At 38.8% G+C, this 20,200-nt stretch overlaps 1 protein-coding gene across 1 annotated transcript in view; it reads left to right on the top strand.

Annotated features, from left to right (window-relative positions):
• The window catches only part of LOC101648897 (butyrophilin-like protein 1), a 91,445-nt gene that overhangs the window by 47,996 nt on the left and 23,249 nt on the right, over positions 1–20,200 (top strand). Inside the window, exons 11-14 of the mRNA XM_030886200.2 lie at positions 2,773–2,859; positions 6,177–6,197; positions 11,607–11,723; positions 19,723–19,740. Coding sequence (XP_030742060.2) covers positions 2,773–2,859; positions 6,177–6,197; positions 11,607–11,723; positions 19,723–19,740 — 243 coding nt within the window. The remainder of the gene's footprint in view (positions 1–2,772; positions 2,860–6,176; positions 6,198–11,606; positions 11,724–19,722; positions 19,741–20,200) is intronic.

Raw genomic sequence — 20,200 nt, 5'->3', positions numbered from 1 at the left:
GCAAGGGAAGATTAGTAGGGTGTCTCCAACCTTTAGTGAAGCTTCCCATGCTTAAGGGAACTTAGCTAAAGTCTGTGGGAATGGTTTCCTGCAAGACAAAATCGAGAGATTAAAAAAAAAAAAATGGCAATTTTTCACACATGCTTGGTTTTTCCTAAACAAATACTTTATGCCCCATATTGGGGTGCAGGAAGAGGGTGAATCCTCAGGTGCGACAACAATGGGTGGTGGGTCCTTCTCTCCTTCTTTTGGGGAGCTCTCTTCCTAAGGTGTACACTACCCCGGGGTTGACTCCAAGTCACCCAAGTGAGCAGGGGGTGGGAGATGACACACAAAAGGATCAGCCCACTTAGGGGCAAGCCAATTTCTAGGTGCTAGTTTTTCCAGGTCTTGAAAAGTAGTTGATCTCCTGGGTGGCCCCTGTGAAGAGGTTGATCGGAAGGGAAAGTCACTTGGAGAGAAGCATATTGGTGAATACTTTGGATTATCTGGCTCAGTCCCTGGACTCATTTTCTCTGCTCTACCTCAATGATCCCTGAGAAAGGGAAAGTAGAATTTCTGAAGAAGGACATCCCAAACATCATTTCATCAGTGCTCCACTAGCGCCCACTTCAGGGAGCCAAGTGGACCTACAGCAGGGCAACAGGTAAAGTCCTGACCTAGGTTGATTGAGTCTAACGATTGTCTTTGTGAGTACACGCTCCATCCCCCCAGTTTGTCATGTGAGTTGAAGTCTCTAAACTGAGCATCATTTCCAAGGAGCATAATGTGTCCTCCTCAATTTTCTGGTTGAGTTTGAGACAAAGATTTCTCTGTTGTCACTTCGAATGGATAAAGGAAGCTCAAACTTTGGGATGATTTCCTTCAAAATATACTTTGGCCACTGCTTGGTCTGGCGAGGAAAGGCCTCTCCAATCCAGCCTTAAGTGTCCACTAACACAAAGAGGTAGTGAAAGTTGCCTGGAGTTTTTGGCATGACTCTGAATATGGTTGCCAATATTCCCCCAAATTTGTTCCCCGTTGGTCACATGGGTCAGCAGGGTGTGGGGCCTGACCTGATTAACATCTGGCACACAGTTGACACCTACCAGTAATTTCCTGGATTGTTTTTACCAGGCCAGGGCCTGCAGCTCCCTGCGGATGCCAGGTCATGCTTCCATCTCTTCCCAGGAGTGAGTTACTGCAAAGCACGGTGACAATTTGGTCAGTTCTTGTTTCAGAAACTGTGCCCTCTGTATTTGAATACCACAGGGATGGCTGGGAACCCCGTTCTGCAGCTTGCTTCCAGTCTCTATCAGTATAGTCAGCTGTCGTTCTAAATCAAAGTGGGGAGCCAGCCTTTCCCAAGGCTGCTTTCTTAGCTGCCTCGTCTGCCCTACAATTTCCTTTGGCTTGTGGTAAGTTCCCTCTATGATGTCCTGAGACATCCATGGCAGCCAACTGGGCAGGGTCTTGAACTGCGACCAGGAGCTTGAAGACTCCAGAGACATGTTTGGTGTCTGCTGCCCGAGGAAAGGAGCCCGCATTCTCTCTACACTGTGCCACGCGAGTGGACAATATCTGCTGTCATGCGTGCATTATATGTTAATGCACTTCCCTTTCCCAACCCACAGAGCACTCCCCAAAGTAGACAGCTTGGCCTTCTGGGTGGATAAGTTCCTGCAGGTCAGGGTGCGGGCTCTAGGGTGACTGCCTCATACTCCGCTTTTTAGCAGCCTTGCTGTGTGTAACTACTTCTATTTGCAAATAGCTCTGCATCTGGATTTTCAAGGAGGATGTCATTCAGGTGTGGCCAACTGAAATATACTTCCCTAATTTCAAGGCAATCATGGGTGGGCTCAGCCTCATACTCTGGCAACAGGGTGGCTGGATTTAAGGTGGTGACTGCCTTTAAGTTTTCATGATTATTAACCTGATGTTTCCCCCCTCTTCTCTTCCTGCTCTGAGCCAGAACCCCCTTTGTGCTTTAGGAGGAGCAGCATCATTTGGGGTGTCTGAATGAGAATCGGTGGTCCCAATGTAAACTATTCTGCTTCCTGCAACATGTCACATGCAGTCTATCAGCATGGGAGCCTCCCTCAGGCTGCATCGTCTAGTTGTTTTGAGAACGATGCTGTCGGTCTTTCTGCTGTCCCAAGCTTCTGACTGAAGGCTCCAAGGCTACCCTGACATTCAAGGGCAAAGATTGCCAAGGGTTGCTGCAAGTGTGGTAGCATTAGCGTGGGTTAATCTTTATTTTCTCAAATGCTTATTGACACTCAGGGATCCATTCAAGGGGCTCATTCTCCTCCCCTCTCGGGGCCCCATACAAAGTTTTGGCTATGAGTGCAAAATTGGGATCCAAATAAGGCATAAACCCAGCCATTCCCAAGAACCCCCTGCTTCTCTGAGGCTGAGCTTGCCGTTCTGATGATGGCTTCTGTCTGGTCTTGAAGGAAGCGCCCTTCTTGGGAAATCTGAAAACTAAGGTACTCTACTGGTTGCTTCAAAATCTGGGCTTTCTTCTGTGACCCTCAATAGCCACACACTGCCAGTGCTGGCTTGTGTTGGAGTCTGTGTCCTCTCAGGTCTCACTTGTGATTAAGAAGTCATTAACCTACTACAACACAAGTCCTCTCTCCAGTGATGTTTTCTCAAACCCCGGGCAAGCTCTTACCCAAAGTTGGGGGATTTTGATATATTTCTAGAATGTCCATGAAAGTTAAGGGCAAAGAATTAGACTGAGTTTACTTTGGGTGTCAACTATAACCTTGTTTTGGATGTGTTTTTCAGATACTAAAGTTAGAATGAAGAAGTATATTACAGCTTTGATCGTGATAACTTGTCATTATCCCATCGCCAATGAAGCATATGAAATTGGTAAGTTAATATGACGTAAACGTCATCTATTTGAACTAAAAGGAGCGCCTCTCCCCAGCCCCAACCTCTCTGAAATTGCGTTCAATCCAACGATGCACACATGCACACACACACTCACACACAGAGCTTATCAAAACAGATGTCATCACAAGAAAGGAAGATCATTTTACTTTTATCTGATCACAGATCTATATCTTTGCTAATGACTAGAGAACTCTGTTCAAAAGAAACTTAGATGAGAAGGAGCATGCTGAGTGTACAGTAAATAGAATTACGAAGGCTGTACATATGTTGAATAAGATGAAAACATAAAGGATCTAATCAATATTTATCTAATCTATATTTAACTTTGAAGGAAAACTTTGGAAAATGTAAAAACTTTTTCTGATGTTGGAAATACTTCATATTCGGCAAAGATTAAAATAGCATTTTAAAATAGATGAATATGATTTGAAGTAATATAGTGGTCTGAAAATGGGTGTATGTACTTCTGTAGCAGAGCATAATGATCCAGAAAGTACCCCTACTGGAAACTGAATAACAACTGATTCAATAATTATATTGTATAAAGGAATTTGTAACCTAATAGATATTTAGTTCTCTTGCAGCTTGAAAGTACCGATACTGATTGAGGCAGTAAATAGCTTTCACTGTTTCAGCCAAAGACAGAGAGCAGGTTAGTTTGAGAAACCCTTATGTTTATTTCAGAACACGAGAGAGAAGGAAAGAGTGGTGTTTGCTCCCTCCCAACTGCTGTAAAAATCCAGTGAAAGTTAAACACATTATATACCTTAAACTATGTGGCAGAAGCAGATTTTTACAATAATAACAGGAAGAGATTAGCAGGTTTCTACAATGTCACAGGAAGAGATACGCAGAGTTTTAGAATGATCACAAAATACAATTGATGATCTAAGAAGGTAAGTTTTGCAATGACCATTAGGAAATTACCTATACCTATATTTCTCCAGGGAACGATTATTAGACCACCATTCCCTTAAATTCCATGCACCCTTGTTTATCTAAACTGGAGGATGCTTCAGTGCTTGACCTTACCAGACTTCCAAGCCCGGAGGCCTCAATAGGGGCTGCTTATGCCTGGATGCCTGGCCACTTCTCGATGGTCTTCCTAACAAACTTCCTGAGTTGAAACGGCCCTACTAATTGAGCTTAGAATGAATTTTTACTGCAATGGAGGGGGCTTTTTATTATGGATTTTTAATCAATGAAATCTTAAATTATATTAAGATACATATAAATTATATATCTAATATAATATAGTAATTATATATTTCTAGTACTTTGATTAACGGAAGGTAATTCACCCCCTTTCTCAATATGCTTAATAGATATGAATGAATGCTACCTCAAATGAGCCTGAGTTAATCATGAGATGCAGACTTTACTTAGTTTGGGCTGCCAGTAGATTATACTGTCATATATTATATATAGTGGTGGTATTCAAATAATTTAATGGGCTCAGTGCCCTAAGGACAGTTTCAAGTATTCAAAAATGTATACCAAAAGATAATTTCAACATACAATCAGAGCACTGCTGTTGTGCAGATAAACATTGAAAAGGAGTAATGAATGTAAATTTGTGATTTCCACACTCACCCACCTTAGTGAGAATCCTGATCATAGTGCCGTTTTAACAAGTGGCTCACAGAACGCAGCAAACAAACAGGAATGGGTCATGCCAGGACTGACTTGACACCCCCAGAATTGATCTAGGCTTCCGGTTAACCCATCCAGGAGTCCTGGGGGTGTAGTAGTTACACGTAATGCTATTAACCATGAGGTCAGCTTTTCAAAACCACCAGCTGCTCCGCAGGACCAAAACAATGGTTTCTGCTCCCTCAAAGGATTACAGCCTCTGAAACCCACTCGGCAGCTCTACTCTTTCCCAAAGGGTCGCGATGAGTCAGAACTGACTCAGGAGCAGTGAGCTTGGATTCTTTTCATTAACCTCTCAGCGATGGCCTGGTGGACCATTATGATCTGATACAACTTCAGATTAGAATGCAAGAGTTTGCTCTTAGGCGTGCCCTCCCTCCCTGAAGTCCAACCCGCCCACACACACACAAACACACAAAACTTACTAAAAAACTATAAATTAATCAAAAGTTTATTTTCTTAATCAGATTATACAATAAACTTTTCATAAGCATTTTCTTTCCCTAAAAAAACGTGTTTTGAAAATCCTTGTTCCTTTCTTTAAGGAGCCCTGGCTGCGGCATTGGGAATTCCGTATTGGGCTGTTAACCACAAGGTCAACAGTTCAAAACCACCAGCCTCTCTGTGGGTGAGAGATAAGGCTTTCCACTCCTGTCAAAATCTAGTCTTGAGAATCCACAGCGGGAAATTCTATTCTGCCCTATAGGGTCATTATGAGTCAGAACTCACTAATAATGTGCTTGGTTTTTAATTTTTGGTATCTTTCACAAGTGGCAGAAAGTGTATAAAGAAAACGTGCTAATTAAGTTAGAGTAAGGAGGCATTTATGAACAGGCTCAAAAGTGTTTATAGAAAGAATCTATATATTCTTCACCCAATCCCGGCACTTCAGGGATGAAACTGACACTGCACAATGCCCTGAGAGTCTTTTACCACGAAGTTGTCAGTAGGCTACTAAATTTACTCATTAAGTCTACTTGATAAGGTAATGTGTCTCATGAAAAATCTGCTTGAGGGATGTTAGGATTTGGCAGGTATCTAACCTACCCAGCAGCAACGCCTCCCACGAGTTTGCTTCACTTACTTCTTCCTTTGAAGCTATCGTCTGGGGCGTGGCAATAAAGCATATGAAGAAAAGTAATTTGAAATCAGTCATGGGAAGCCTATGCCTTTAATTCCTTAACTCTTGAGTCAAATCAAAAGCCAAGAATGACAGGAAATACAATCTTCCATTTAAAGAACATAGATGTGCAGTCAGTTAAATGTTTTTTTCCCCAATTTTTAATAATAACGGAAGAAGCACCCATGCTTACTTAATATGAACAAAGCTTAGTTTGGAAATAGCAATGATAACCTCTATGGAATATGTTTTGTAGAATTTTATGAAATTTAAAATATGTACAAATTTTAATACAAAGCAAAATATACAAACAATAATATTGTATTTCTATTTCAAGATTGCTTGCAATATGAATTCCCTTCAGTTTTGTCTCTGCATTCCATCTCTCAATTATGCCCTAAAAATGCTTCATAGAAGATTATGTCACAGCACTTTTCCATTAACTTTAGAATGTGTTGGCTTCTCCATATTTATTGAAAACATTTTTCTTTTTCTTTTTTTTTCTTTTTACTTTTTTCAGTGGAGAACTTGACATGGGGAGGTAAGTTCTCTTGTATTCCTGTAAACATGGTTGGTTTGGCATTGCGACATTATTGCTATAATTAACTAATTTATTGATAGTTTAAAATTAGGCAAATATTCTATCAAAAAATATTTTACCATCCTATTTACTTAGTAATGAATATAAACACTTTCAAAATGTACAATATTTAACATTGCTATATTTATTATGATTTGATATTTATAAATAAGTGTGTTCAATGTCAAATTAATCAGTGCATCAAAAATTTACGGAAAAAAATAAGTAATAGAAAATGGAAGTCAAATGACTAGTAGACAAAAATCAAGGAAAATGTTATAAAAATATCAAATTCAGTTATAGTCATGAAAATGGAGTAGCAATTATTATTTGCTGAAAAACTTTTAAGGAAATATCAGGCACTACATAGGTCATTATATTTTAGCTTTACTGGCATGATACAGTATACTATTGTGAGGAAAAAGTATTTTTGCCTTTGGTAGCTAAATCACAAGAAGGTTATTCAGTCACTAATATAGAGAAAAAGGTTAAATACATGATATTTCTCACAATAAGTTAGTTTTCTTTTTAAAAGATTTTTATACAAATTCAATTATGATTATTTAGTTATTCTCATTAGTCACATTTGTTTCATATTCAGTTATGTTAATGTTAATGTATGTATCAATAACTCATTGCTATTTACATTTTCTTCCATTTGTTATTTTTTTACAGTTTTATTGGCACACAATCCCCATATCATCAATTCAATAGTTCAATCATATCAAGACTAATTGTACAATTATTATCTCAATCAATCTTAGGGCATTTTCTTAATTTTTGTGTATTCATGGTTAAATCGCTTTTAAAATGAGTTGTGTAATAAAAATCAGTTCTAGTGCTCCCTCCCCTCTCCTGCATAAACTGCTCCCAACCCCTCACCCTCACTACCACCCATCCCTCACCCCTATCTCTCCTATAAACTCTTGCATCAGTTAGTATCTCTACCCATCTACTCCTTTTGTGCATCACAAACTAGAAACTCAACAGAAAAAAATAAAGTGGTAAGGATAAGATAATAGTAATATAAAGATAAAAATAACCAAGAAAATGAGTAAGAAAGGAAAGACCACCATCAGTGTTTAAAAAGGTCAGGGAAGAAATTTTTGTCATGGAACAAGCAAAAAATACTTGCACCTAGAACCATTTTAACTTGGGTCAAGAGGGAAGTTAACCAACCAAGTATCAAGATTGATTCAGTATAATCACGATTACAATGATCTCAATCTAATATTAAAGCCATTTGAGACCCTTACCTATACCTAGAGGGGATCTGCCAATGGCTTAATCTGACTAGATACCCTGGGGAGCCATATGGCCTCCCACTGTCTTCCGTAGTCTTCAACAAATTGGGTGTTAAAAATTTAAGCTCTGATGCATTTCCCTTTGTCATCTTTGGATTTTGTTATCATCAAGGTTGGATCACAAAAGCTGGTGTCCCCCTTCTATGTGGACTAAAGTGATTCCTCACTTAGATGGTAGCTTGTCTGAATACAAGCCTTTAAGAGCTGACACTATTCTGATTGTTAGGCAGGCACCATCTGCTTTCTTCACCACACTTTGCTGTAGTATCATTCCATGAAGGTGAGCATTACACAGGGCCATGTTATCAGAACAGACTGTTCTTGGGCTGGGGCTAGAGTTAAGTAGGGCCTCAGAATTCATCTGCTTGTCTCTAGGATATGACTGACTCAGGTTTACTTTGGGGGTTACATTATGATAAGATCAAAACCCCATAAGACCAATTACACCAACAAGAGCAAAAAACAAAACAACAACAAGCAAAACAAAAACAAGCAAACTAAAGGGCGGAAAACAAAAATCCATAGAAACTAAAAAGCGCAACATTGTCAATCACCCCCCTGGGGTATAAGACTATTGCACTGATAATATCATTAATTTTTCCAAAGACACAGAACTCCAGACATTGCACTGAAAACATCATTAATTTTCCAATGGCACAGAACTCCAGACACTGTTGGTATGAGGAGTCTATGCAAGTATACTTCTACCGTGAGCGGCAACCCATGAGTTATTGCTCTACACAGTTCGATCTCCAATTCAACTAAGCTCTGTTAACCCGAAGTGTGGGGATTGGTGCCAGGGGAAAATTCCTTGATCAAGTCTTCCAAATTCAGATCCCTGCTGAACACATCAAAACCTGACATGTCACTATAAGGGGGTGTGCATCGAGGTACTAATTATATGGTGTTTCTGGGTTCCTTTCTTTTGGACACGCTCCAAGCCGGGGTTTCCCCCAAGGTCCAGTGACCACCACCTCCACCTTCCCAGGGCAGCCACTCTCTGATTCTTCTCCTATTGAGTACCCCAGTCCTCAATCCAAGGGTGTTGGTACCTTTAAGGGAGGGCTCAGTTCATTCAGCCAGGCCTCTATGTTAAGTCCTTCTCTGTAGCCCCGGGTTATGCCATGCTGCCTGAAGGTCAGCATTCAAGGTCACTATCGTGGTTAGTCCATGGAGTGATTCACTGAGTGTTGGGTAGAAATGTATTCATAGTGTGTACCCAGGAACATAAAATCTGGTCCATTGTCCCCACTAGGTTCCCTACAATTATTGTTTAGCATCCCTTCCTGATGTGACGTTCCCTCTCCCAATCACCCACCATACTTACCAATAGAACTTTCAGTGTCTACTCCAAAATGTAGATGTTTCTTTGTCCTGGTCTTGTCTTGATTTTCCGGCAAGGTTCCCCTTCCATTCCTGTGGAGGGCCCACTGATTTGTCCCAGCCTTGTCTCAAAGTGGATGTTCTTCTCCCCTTCCCCCCCTCTTGAAGGAGTGGCCCCAGACATTGTGAGAGCTCCTCTTTCAAGGTGGCTCTTGTGAGGTGTGCAAAAGATCCATGATGTATGGATCATGGCCAGCTGTTATGTCTCTTATTTCTTGAGGATCTATTCCTAATTGTTGGATCATATGGGATTTCAATTCCCAGTTGCTTTAAGTATTGCCATATCATATTCCCCACAGTGGTTGTATGTTTTTAAAAGTACACCAACAGTGTATACAAGTTCTAATTTTTCCACGTCCTATATAGCATTTGTTCTTTTCTGCTATTTGGTTTTATTTTTTTAATATGGGCTAGCTTTGTGGGTGTACAGTGGTATCTCATTGGGGTTTTAATTTGCATCTCCCTGATGGCTAGTGATCATGAGCATTTTCCCATGTGTTTATGCCATTTGTACTTCATTTTTGGAGAACTGTTTCTTCATGCCTTTTCCCCATTTCTTAACTGGGTCTTTTCTTATTTTCTTATTGGGCTGTTGTAGATTTCTATATATTTGGGTAACTAGCCCTTTGTCTGATGTGTCGTTGGTAAAAAAGTTTTTTTCCCAATTTGTGGGCTCTCATTTTCATTTTCCTCTCCTCATGGAGTCTTTTGCTGTGCATAGTGATGTAATTTCAGCATGTCCCAGTCATCTATCTTGTCTTCTTCTCAGTGTGCCTGTTCCATTATACTTGGTCGTCTGTGTATGCCCTGCAATGGGGTCTGTAAGTCTGTTCCAGCCTTCTCATTGATGATCTTGAGAGATTTGGGGTTTACATTTAGGTCTTTAGTCCATCATGAGTTTGTTATTGTGCACGCATAAAGATCTGGGTCTTGTTTCATTCTTCTAGATATGGAAATCCAGTTTGTCCAACATCATTTGTTGAAGAGGATGTCTTTCTCCCATTGGATATTTTTAGGTCCTTTGTCAAAGATTACTTGCCTGTAGGTTGATGCATTTTGGTCTGGGTTCTCTATGTACATGTCTTTATCTAGACCTCTATAAATGCCCTTTGCCTCCCAGATCTTTCCTCTATTTCCCTTGACTTTCCTCCTGTCCCACTATCATGCCCAGTCCCCACCCCAGGGTTTCAGCAATTCCTTCTTGTTACATTACCCTTGATCATGCCCTACCAGGCCTCCCACACCCACCTCACCACCAATTTGGATCACTTGTGGTTCCCTTGTCCCTGGGTTTGTTAACACCATTTTCTTTCCCCCCACCTCCCCCTCTCCCATATCTCCCCAGAACCGTTGGTCCCATTGTTTTCTCCACCAGATTGTTCATCCAGCCTATCTTATTTAGACAGACCTGCGGAGGTAATAACATGCACAAAAACAAGACAGAGAAAAACCAAGCAACAATATACAATAAAACAACAATAACAACATCAGTTTTCCACATTAACTAATATAGTACCCCTTTGAAGATAATTCCCTCCATACATATTGATTTATCATCAAATGCCTTCTATTTTCATTCAGTTACCTTTCTCTTGTCCATCTGTATTTGAATACGATTCAGCCTTGGTGGCACAGTGGTTACATGTTACAAGGTCAGTAGTTCACACCCTCCAGCCACTCTGTATGAAGAAGATGTAGCTTTCTACTCCATAAAGAGTTCCAGTCTCAGAGACCCACAGGGGCAGTTCTACCCTGTCCCATAGTGTCACTATGAGATGGCATTGACTCGATGGCAGAGAGTTGAGCTCACACACTGGTCCTTTAGGAATGCTTGATTCCCATGGGATCCCAAGGCCCTTAACTATCACAGCTCCTTTATTTTTCGAACACTGTCACTTTAGCAGAGCTTATTTTCTGTGAGATGAAGACTTCTCGACTACCTTTCCCTCCGCTCCCCCCACAAGGACCCTAGCCCGCATAACAATGATTCCTCTTAATTTTCATCTCTACATATTTAAGAAGAAATTTTATTCTTGCGTGAGACCAAAGGGTCAGCAAATGTTTTCTGTAAAGATAAAGTCTAATACCATCATTTTTGTTACTTTCCATTATTATTGCCATGTATGTCAGTGTATTTCTAAGTCTGATCTTTATTTAGGACCTGCGATGAGAATAATATCAGCAAATTACACACTGGAACACTCTAGGTGATAGATACAACCAACAATAACAAAAAGTCGGTCATACGTGTGCCTCATGGCAATATAAATGTGTTATAAGTTGGGGCCTCAAAACTCAAACCAAACTCACTGCCGTCAAGTTGATGCTGACTTATAGTGATCCTGTAGGACAGGTAGGACTGCCCCCTGTGAATTTCCAAGATGGTAGCTGTTAACAGAAGAAGAAAGCCCAGTTATTGGTTTAGAACCACAGACCTTGTGGATTGCAGTCCAAGGCATAGCCATTATGACACCAGGGTTCCCAAATTGAGGACTATCTGTAGTACAATGTGAAAAACCTGGAAATTAGCATCAAGTGCATATATTTTATATCATTTTATCATCTTCAAAATCAAGATACGGAATTATCCTATCACCACAACGATAGAATTATACCTATAATGTAGAACCAGCAATATTGTTTTGAGAGTTAACAGCGAAATTATCTACCATTCACTTTTCAGGATCCATCCATAAAGTGGACAACAGAGACACAATGACGACAGCTGCCCTTCTCCGAATCCTGGTGCTAAACTTCATTTTGTTCATGCTTTTAGATGTTCTGGGAATTTACCAAAGCAGTAAGTCCATCATTATTCATTCATGTTCTAATAAAGAATTCCCTGTTCTGGAAGACTTTTACATGGGTAGCCAGAATGGTGATTAGAACAGAGCTGAATGAGATCTGAACTTCTTATTATAGAAGCAGCCGGCCACTGTCCCATTCTGTTCTTTACTATTGCTTTTTTAAGGAGAATCTCTTCATTTAGTTCTAGGCAACAGTTTGAGAGAGATTTTGACAAACAGCAATTAGTCAAATAGACACACCCCAACTTGTAAAGGTTCTTTAAAAACTTCATTAAAATAAATGGCACAAATATGTAATGTGATTAAGAGAAAAAAACACAGTATTTAAGGTTTTGGTGGGGTGGGGAAAAAATCCAACTATCTGGTAACTCTCCCTTGGGATAACATTATATGTCATTGTCTTTATATTAATTTCTATCTCTCTAGCTATCTATCTTCAGAATGATTTTAGCTGATAGACATTGTCAAAATCATATTTCAGCTCTATGTATGAAAATAGTTCAATGTTGAGACTTATGTCAATGTTGAATATGCCTGCAAAGAAGTTTCTAGTTTGACTACCAACAAAATCTTAATAGGAGGAAATTGTTTTTCTTATAGTAGAGATTATATTCTTTTTATATATGTGTGATTGAATTATAATATATCTTATAAAAATTTGCAAATGTAAAAACGAAATTTTAAATTTTCATGTAAGATTTTGAGAAAGTGTTTTGGAGTTTTTACCATACATTCTTTTTATTGAGGTAAAATTCACATACTAAAAAACACAAATACATTTCAAACTCTTTATCATATATTGAAACAATTGATATAAGATTAGATTTTTCTAGGAAGCATAGAAGCACACAATCTAATTTTAGAAATTCAATGTAAACACCAGTTGCAAAGATTTCATTGATAACTTGCTCTTCTATTCCATAAGGCTGATAAAAGAGATGGAGTTAGTTTTCTTTGTGTAGCTGGTACATGAGTAAAGCATTACAACTCTGAAATGGAGAATAACCATAGCTACAATATTCCAGAGACTCTGAGTGATGAGGCATACATATAGCATGAATCTCTTATGTACATTTGTTTTACTCATTAATCTTTGTTATAGCTCACATATACTGGATGTGGAACTATGGAAATCCTTGACTGTCTTAAGCTAGATTCTCTAGAGAAGAAAAACGAATAAATATATATCAAGACAATGACTCATGCTATTGTAGTGGCTGGCAAGTTTCAAGTTCATGGGTCAGATGTTAGGTTGGATGCTTCTGTCAACTCATATAACTACAGGATTGGCAGGTCAGACAACAGGCTCACCAGCTAGGAAGACTGGCAAATCTAAGGTCTACAGATGAGATGGTAGATTACTGCTTAGATTAAGGAGGAGAAAAGAGTGTTTCAACAGAATGTCCATTTATTGGAAAGTATCCGCACTTCTTTGTAAATTCCCTTTCAACTGATTAGCTGTTCTTGAATCACTCCTGAAGGAAGTGATTACATTATGTTAGATCAAATGCTGGGGGATGACTACATCCCCCATAACCGCCAAACCACTGAGAATCACGCCATTGCTAAGTTGATACTCAACTGTAACCATCACAGAAATTCTCTAGGGAATGGATATTTAAAGATTCATCTTCATTATTGTGTGATCTGACCTGTCAAACAGGGATTGGTGCTGAGTCTGGATCTGTGCTTAGCCTAATGCTCTAATATCATTATCTTGGCATTTTAAGTGATCTTTGAACACTTATTTTGTAAGTGAACCCCAATGATATGACAGAGGAGATATGCTGGGTGGTAGCACATACATGCAATTGTGATCCAACAGTAGACAGCACAGCTTCATGCTTAGGCGTATGTATCCACACTGTGTTAGTCTGGGTAGACTAGAGAAACAAATCCATTGACACACATATGTGTATAAGAAAGAGATTGATATACAAGAGCATGTGAACATTGAGAAAACATCCCAACCCAGTCCAGTCCAAGGTCATAAGTCTGATATTAGCCCATATGTCTGATACCAATCTATAAAGTCCTCTTCAGACTCACAAAACACATGCAATGAAGCCAAATGCAGGATGACCACAAGCCAGTGGGTAGAAAGTCTTTGGATCCAGTGGCATTGTAAGCATCTCAGTGCTGGTGGGGACTTTCTGTGGCTTCTCTGGCTTCCGAGGTCTGGTTGCGTCCATGTGGCTTGTCTTCGGCAATGTCTCCCAGGGAGTGGCAGAGAGAGAAGTGTCTTCTGCTTCCAAGGAGGAAGTAACAGATTTCCCAGAATTTTCCGGAGAAGGCCATGCCCACAGAAGTCTCATTGGCTATCTCCAGATTGACAGCCTCGACTCCACCCCTACACTCTTAATCATTAAATTAACACTAGGTTAGGTGACTACCACACACACTATACATGGTCATAACATACAGCAGTTGATCCAGTGCTAAGTCCTTTGGCATAACATAGTCCCCAGAGGCAAAGAAAATATTCTACAGGGCACATTGTTGAGTCACAACTGGGGTCAGAGCTTCTAGGTGTCCATATAAGATGCAATTATTGATATTGCTCCATAAAGAGCCAATAAATATGAAGAACTTCAAAGGTAAAAGGAAATAATTAGTCCAAAGGACAAATGAACCATGTGAACATTAACTTCCACTACCCTGAGACATCTGAAGTAGATGATGACTGCTCTGATTTGGATCACAGATTTAGGAATCATTAACAAGACCATACTTACTGGTCTCACAGGGAAATGTCCTTAGACACCCTGCAAGCCTGGGACCAAACACCGCCATAACTCACAATCCATCAGCTGTCACACGAGAAAGAAATGCACTCCTTAGAGGAATAAACCACTACAAATAAAGGAAAACATTTTTCAAGAACAAACAAAAAGCAAAACTCTGAAGCAGGAAGAAGAGGAGAACAAATGGAAATGGACCAGAGAGGGAGAGGCATGGGGAGAGCACGGGGTATATTGCAATCAATGCCACAAAACAAAATGTGTACAAGTTATTGAAGGGAAAACGAGTGTGCTTTGTGAAATTTTAATCAAACCACAAGGAAACGTGTTTTTGTTTTGTTTCTTTAAGGCAAACAGATATTCTAACACATTGCTGTTGTTGCAGCTAGTCTCACAATTGCTGTTCTGTTTGATCCCATTGTTACAGTAACTGAGCGAATCCATTGATTTGATGATAGTCCTCTTTTTTTCTAACCTCCTATTTTACCAATCATGATAGTCTTTGTGAGGGACTGGCCCCTACTGGTAACATGTCCAAGTACCTAACGTGAAGTCTTACCATCCACACTACTGAACTACTTCCAGTACTTATGAGTGCACTTACTGCACACAAATGTATTTGTTCTTCTGGAAGCTCATGGTATATTCAATATTCTTCACCAACATGATAGTTCACAGACATAAATTGTTCTCTTCTTTATTTGTTGTCCAACAAATATATATATATTCACAGTTTTGGTTGGGCACACCTTTAAAATTTTTTTAACTTTTTTTTAACAGATCTTATTTTGTAGCAGATTTACCCAGTACACTATGTTGTTTCATTTCTTGGCTTGTCTCATGGACATTGATTGTGGATCCAAGTAAAATGAAATCCTCAACACATTCAATGATGTTGTGTATCGGTCCAGTTGTGAGGGGTTTTTCTTTGTTATACTCTGTGTTCCACTGTAATCTGGATGTCGCCTTGCATCTTGCATCTTCATCAGTAGATGCTTCAAGTCCTCTTTATTTTCAGCAGGCAAACTTGTTCCCATTTCCATCTATCAGTGTCCATGAGTCTTCCTCCGTTCCTCATGCTGTGCTTATCTTCCTACAGCCAAACTTCTCCTCGGGTAACTTGGAACAGATCTCAAGAAAGAATGTGACCAATTTATCAACTTTGAAACAATATTTAAATGTAAAGATTGTAAAATCTCAATGAACATAAGCAAATTAAACTCTAAGACTATCATGCCGAGGCATATTTTATGGCGGTGCATTCTACAACATAAAGAAATGTGCAAATGCTTAGAAAACCAAACCTTTCTAAAAACGTGACTCCAGAAGAACTAGAAATTCCGAATAGATATGCCACTAGTTCAAAAACGGAATTGATGATTCAACATGTCCCCACAAAAAGAAATCCAAACTCGGGGGATTTCTGTAATGAGTATTATCAAATATTTTAAAAAGCAGTAAGACAATTTATCCACAAAATGCTTGTAAAAAATGGAAAAAAGATGTGACTCTTCCCAACTCATTGTGTGAGGCAGATATCTCCTAGATACCATAGACAGAATGTTCCAGTCAAAATATCAGAAAACAAGAGAAATTAGAGGCAATCTTCCTAATGAATATCGATGCAAATTTTTCAATAAATTATTAGCAAACTGAGTACAACAAGAGTGACACAAAAGAGAATATACATCCCTGATCTGCTTTCAGTTTTCAGCACTGTTAGTTCCAAAAACTCTTTCCAGGGCAACTGATGATTAGTGGAAAGGTAACTTTTAGAACTTTCAAATCCACTGTTTTTTATGATTACACATGGAAGAAGGAAAGGTAATTCAATTCCCAGAGATAAGCCAAGGAAAAACTTATGGACAACGGTCAAACATTGATTGATATCATGTTGGGAGATAAGCCTGTCAGGGTGGAAGGCATTCAAAATATGACTGGTGTAGAGCTGTCTTCTCAAAGAAGAGTTCATCTGAACGACATGGACGGAGCAAAACTTTCAGGAGGATTCAAAATGAGGAGAAACAGCCACAGATACCCGTTATTAATCAGAATGTGGCACGTAGTAACTATGAATCTAGAAAACTTAGAAGTAATCAAAAGTGAAATTGAATGCAGGAAAAACAATGATTTCTATTTATAATATATTTTAAATATATAATTCTATTGATATAATTATATGAAACTATTATTCAGTTACCCACCAATCACTAAATCCAGCGAGGAAGATATGAGACAATTCTACCAACTTAGGCAATCTGAAATTGATAAAGCGTCCAACCAAGATGCATTGATAATTTACTGGTGATTGGAATATGAAAAGCAGAAACAAAGAAGGAAGATCGCTAGTTGGAAAATAGGGCCTTGGTGGTAGAAACAAAGGTGGATAGAGTGTGGTAGAATTTTGCGTGACATGATGGAGAAGCTCATATCATCACTCAAAACAAGGGGTCAACTATGGAATAGACCATCGATTGTTCAGGTTGAAATTTGACCAAATGAGTTGTAGGATGATATCAAGCGCATACTACATGAAGAAAGTAAAGCAAACGGTAATTTAAAAGACAGAAACAATTGAAAACACCAAAATACATATCAGAAGAGGCTCTAAAACTAGCTCTTGAATGGAGAATAGCTGACGTGAATGGAAGAAGTAATGCGATAAAAGCGACGAGTGGATAATGTCAAGGGGCAGCTGGAGAAGTCAACATACAACAGCCTAATGAAATGTGCGGAGACCTGGAGAGGGAAAATCAACAAGGAAGCAAAGCATAGACTGTCTCTATAGACTTACCTATCCGGAATTTCATCTGGAGAAAAACATAGAAATAAAAACAAAGAAAAATCTCAGTTGAAAAGAAAACAGAAAATAATAAAAACTTGAATAAACTTAAAATGAGTCAATGGAGAATAAATGATAAGGTGTTAAATGTTAACATAATACATCAGCATTCATCCAATAGCAAACATTCCCATCCTCATCAACAGTCAGAGGGGACTCCCGGAAGTTGAATCCATGTGGGGACTCTGCAAATGAATTTTGAACTTTCATGATCATCTATCAAAAATTAAAATGCCTTTATTTTTTAATGTGCATTGAATTCCGAGCCTCACTGTTGTTTAACACACTCATCTGGTACTGGATATGGAAAAGTGTTTTTGAAAAATGAGACCGGAGCAGTGATGAGATTCAGCTGGTGTACACCATTTTGGCAGAACCAATACCTCATTTTTTCTTGAGTTCAAGGAACTAGTTCGTAAAATGACACTTGTAATCAGAGCTCTCTCTCTATCTCTCAGTGTGGAAATCACAAATTTACATTCCTTACTCTTTTTAACGTTCCCAACAGAGTATTCTAGGGCACCTGCAGTAATATTCATTCCATCCCTAGGTATAAAAAATTAGACAGAAATATTCTTATAATATTTATTTATTCCTTTCATGAAACTCATTATACTTTTTATGAAATACCATATTTGTATTCCCTTTCATTTGCTTCTCCAGTAAACAAACATATGATGCAAAGAGCAAAAGTGTCAAACCACCAGAGGGTGACAGACACTCTGTCATTCTGCTTTCAGCTTTGGGTTACACCCCAAATTCCCACTGGATATCATACGTGAATTATGCAATCCCTGAAAGTGTTCAAAGAGCTAAAATATTGTCCTAACAATTGCTGTAAGTTCAGCAGAAGTAGAAAGAGGTTTTTCAAAGATGATATAATTTGTTCCAGGAGAGACATTGGTAACTGTTGCTAAGCTATCCAGCACAATGACTATTATCTAATTGGCCTACCTCTAAGAGAATGGGATCCTACTCCTGCAGTGGAAAGATGACTAGGATCACACAGATAATTATGCTCAGATAAAAGTAAAGATTATTGCAAGTGGAATTTAAAAAGAGAGAGAGAATATTGACAGTGAGAACACCAATCAAGAAGCAATACAGAAATATCTTAAAGGTTTTATTGGTTTGGGGCAGGTATTATTTAATATTTTCATTAGTATATTAAAGCTCATAACGTAATCTAGTTCCGTGTACCAGTTTTATGGTTATTATTTAAGTATGAAATAATAAACTACCTTTTGATATATGTGTTTTATGGTGAAAACAGTCGTTAGATTTTTAAAATTAGTTGAATCCCACCACTGATCTTGAGGAGTTGAAATAATACAGAAAGCAGCACAAAGTCGTTTACTGTGTGAAGCCATTTGGGGAGTATATTATTTTTGTATAATATTTACAATGGATGCAACTTGTGTGCATTTGCCCTTCTCTCAGTTTTCTCTTGTCATCATATTATCACTTTTTCCTTGAGCCCCTTCATGATCAAATGTGATGCCATACGTGAAATGCATGCAGTGCTGAGCCCAATACAAAGAGGTGTCTTGCAAAAAGTCCCTGCATTTTTTATGGCGGTGGTGGGGGTTATTATGATGTTAACGATAACATGATTATGATACCGGGAATGTTGTAATTCCCGCTTCTACTAATTTTATTTTATTTCTTTCTTTGCGTTTGCCAGCAACACGGAAGGCGGATCGAGGTGAGATTTCCTTTCTGCTCTTTGCAAACATCGCTCTGTAATGACAGCCGTCCTAGCTGGTCTGCGCTCTCAGCATCCAAGCATCTGTCGGAACTTCATGATTTAGCTCAGCAATATTTTCAACGTTTAAGGACTTCACTTTTCATCTTTTTAAATGACTTTGCCTTTGTTTCATTGGAAGACATATTTGAGAAAAAGTACAAAAACAGTCATAAATTTAAAAGCAACAGAACTTGCGCATCAAACACCACACCATTGTGTTATGACAGTTAGATACACCTGTCATGCGTGCAGTCCTGAGGCCAATGCCAAGAAAAAACTTTTAAAAAAATGACAGTGGCATTTGTGATTGTGTTTATGCCTATGATGATAATTGCAATAATACATGAATACTAATGAGGATGGCGAGCAGGAACACAATGTAATTTTTTATAAATAATATTCCAGGGGATGTGGTTAGGTAATTTTAGATGCAAATAAAAAGTTTTGTCAAAATTTTTTTTTAATTTTTGAATCTCTTACCTGAATTAAAACCTCAATGATTCAGGCATTAGTTCAGGTACCAATCTGATAAGAAGTCCTAGGATTTTGCCTTTGATGCACCTCTATCCTATTGCAGAGGTGGTGCACTAAAGAGTGTAGGTAGATTGTGTCATTGTGTTCTCTCTGTTTCAAATTGATTACAATTGCTCTTTATTTTTCAGATCTTCGGGAAGAAATTGGTAAACTTTCCTATAATTCATATAGACAGGATATGATTTCATACGATTATATTGCTTCTTTCCTCTTTTCTGTACCTTTCTCTTCTAAAAAAATGTGAGGCTCTCTCTTGTGTAATTTTCATTCATCCTTACAACACTGATACCCTTTGTGCCCAATTCTCTACTCTTTGTTAGTTTCTCTGCAGTGTACCGATTTTCCCATTATTCCATTATCGCTTTAATAACATTCTTTCTTCATCCTTCCACATGATGCAACGAAAGAAACGTCTGTTGTTCTGTCGGATAGGAGGAAAATTCTGGTGTGAGAATATATAAGGTCGAACTCCTGAAGTGTCTATTATGCCCAACATCTTTCTCGTTGTAAGAAAGCTATGTCAAGGCAAGGAACTGCTTAAAGCATGCAGTAGATGGTCTCTACAAAGGAGGCCTATCATCTTTTAATTTGTGAGGAGGGTCTCAG

This window comes from Echinops telfairi, unplaced genomic scaffold (assembly GCF_000313985.2).
Source record: "Echinops telfairi isolate 266 unplaced genomic scaffold, ASM31398v2 ScPeMD7_655;HRSCAF=1070, whole genome shotgun sequence".
Taxonomy (NCBI): domain Eukaryota; kingdom Metazoa; phylum Chordata; class Mammalia; order Afrosoricida; family Tenrecidae; genus Echinops; species Echinops telfairi.
The sequence above is the reverse complement of the archived record's forward strand: the minus strand, read 5'-3'. Positions and strand labels throughout refer to the sequence as shown.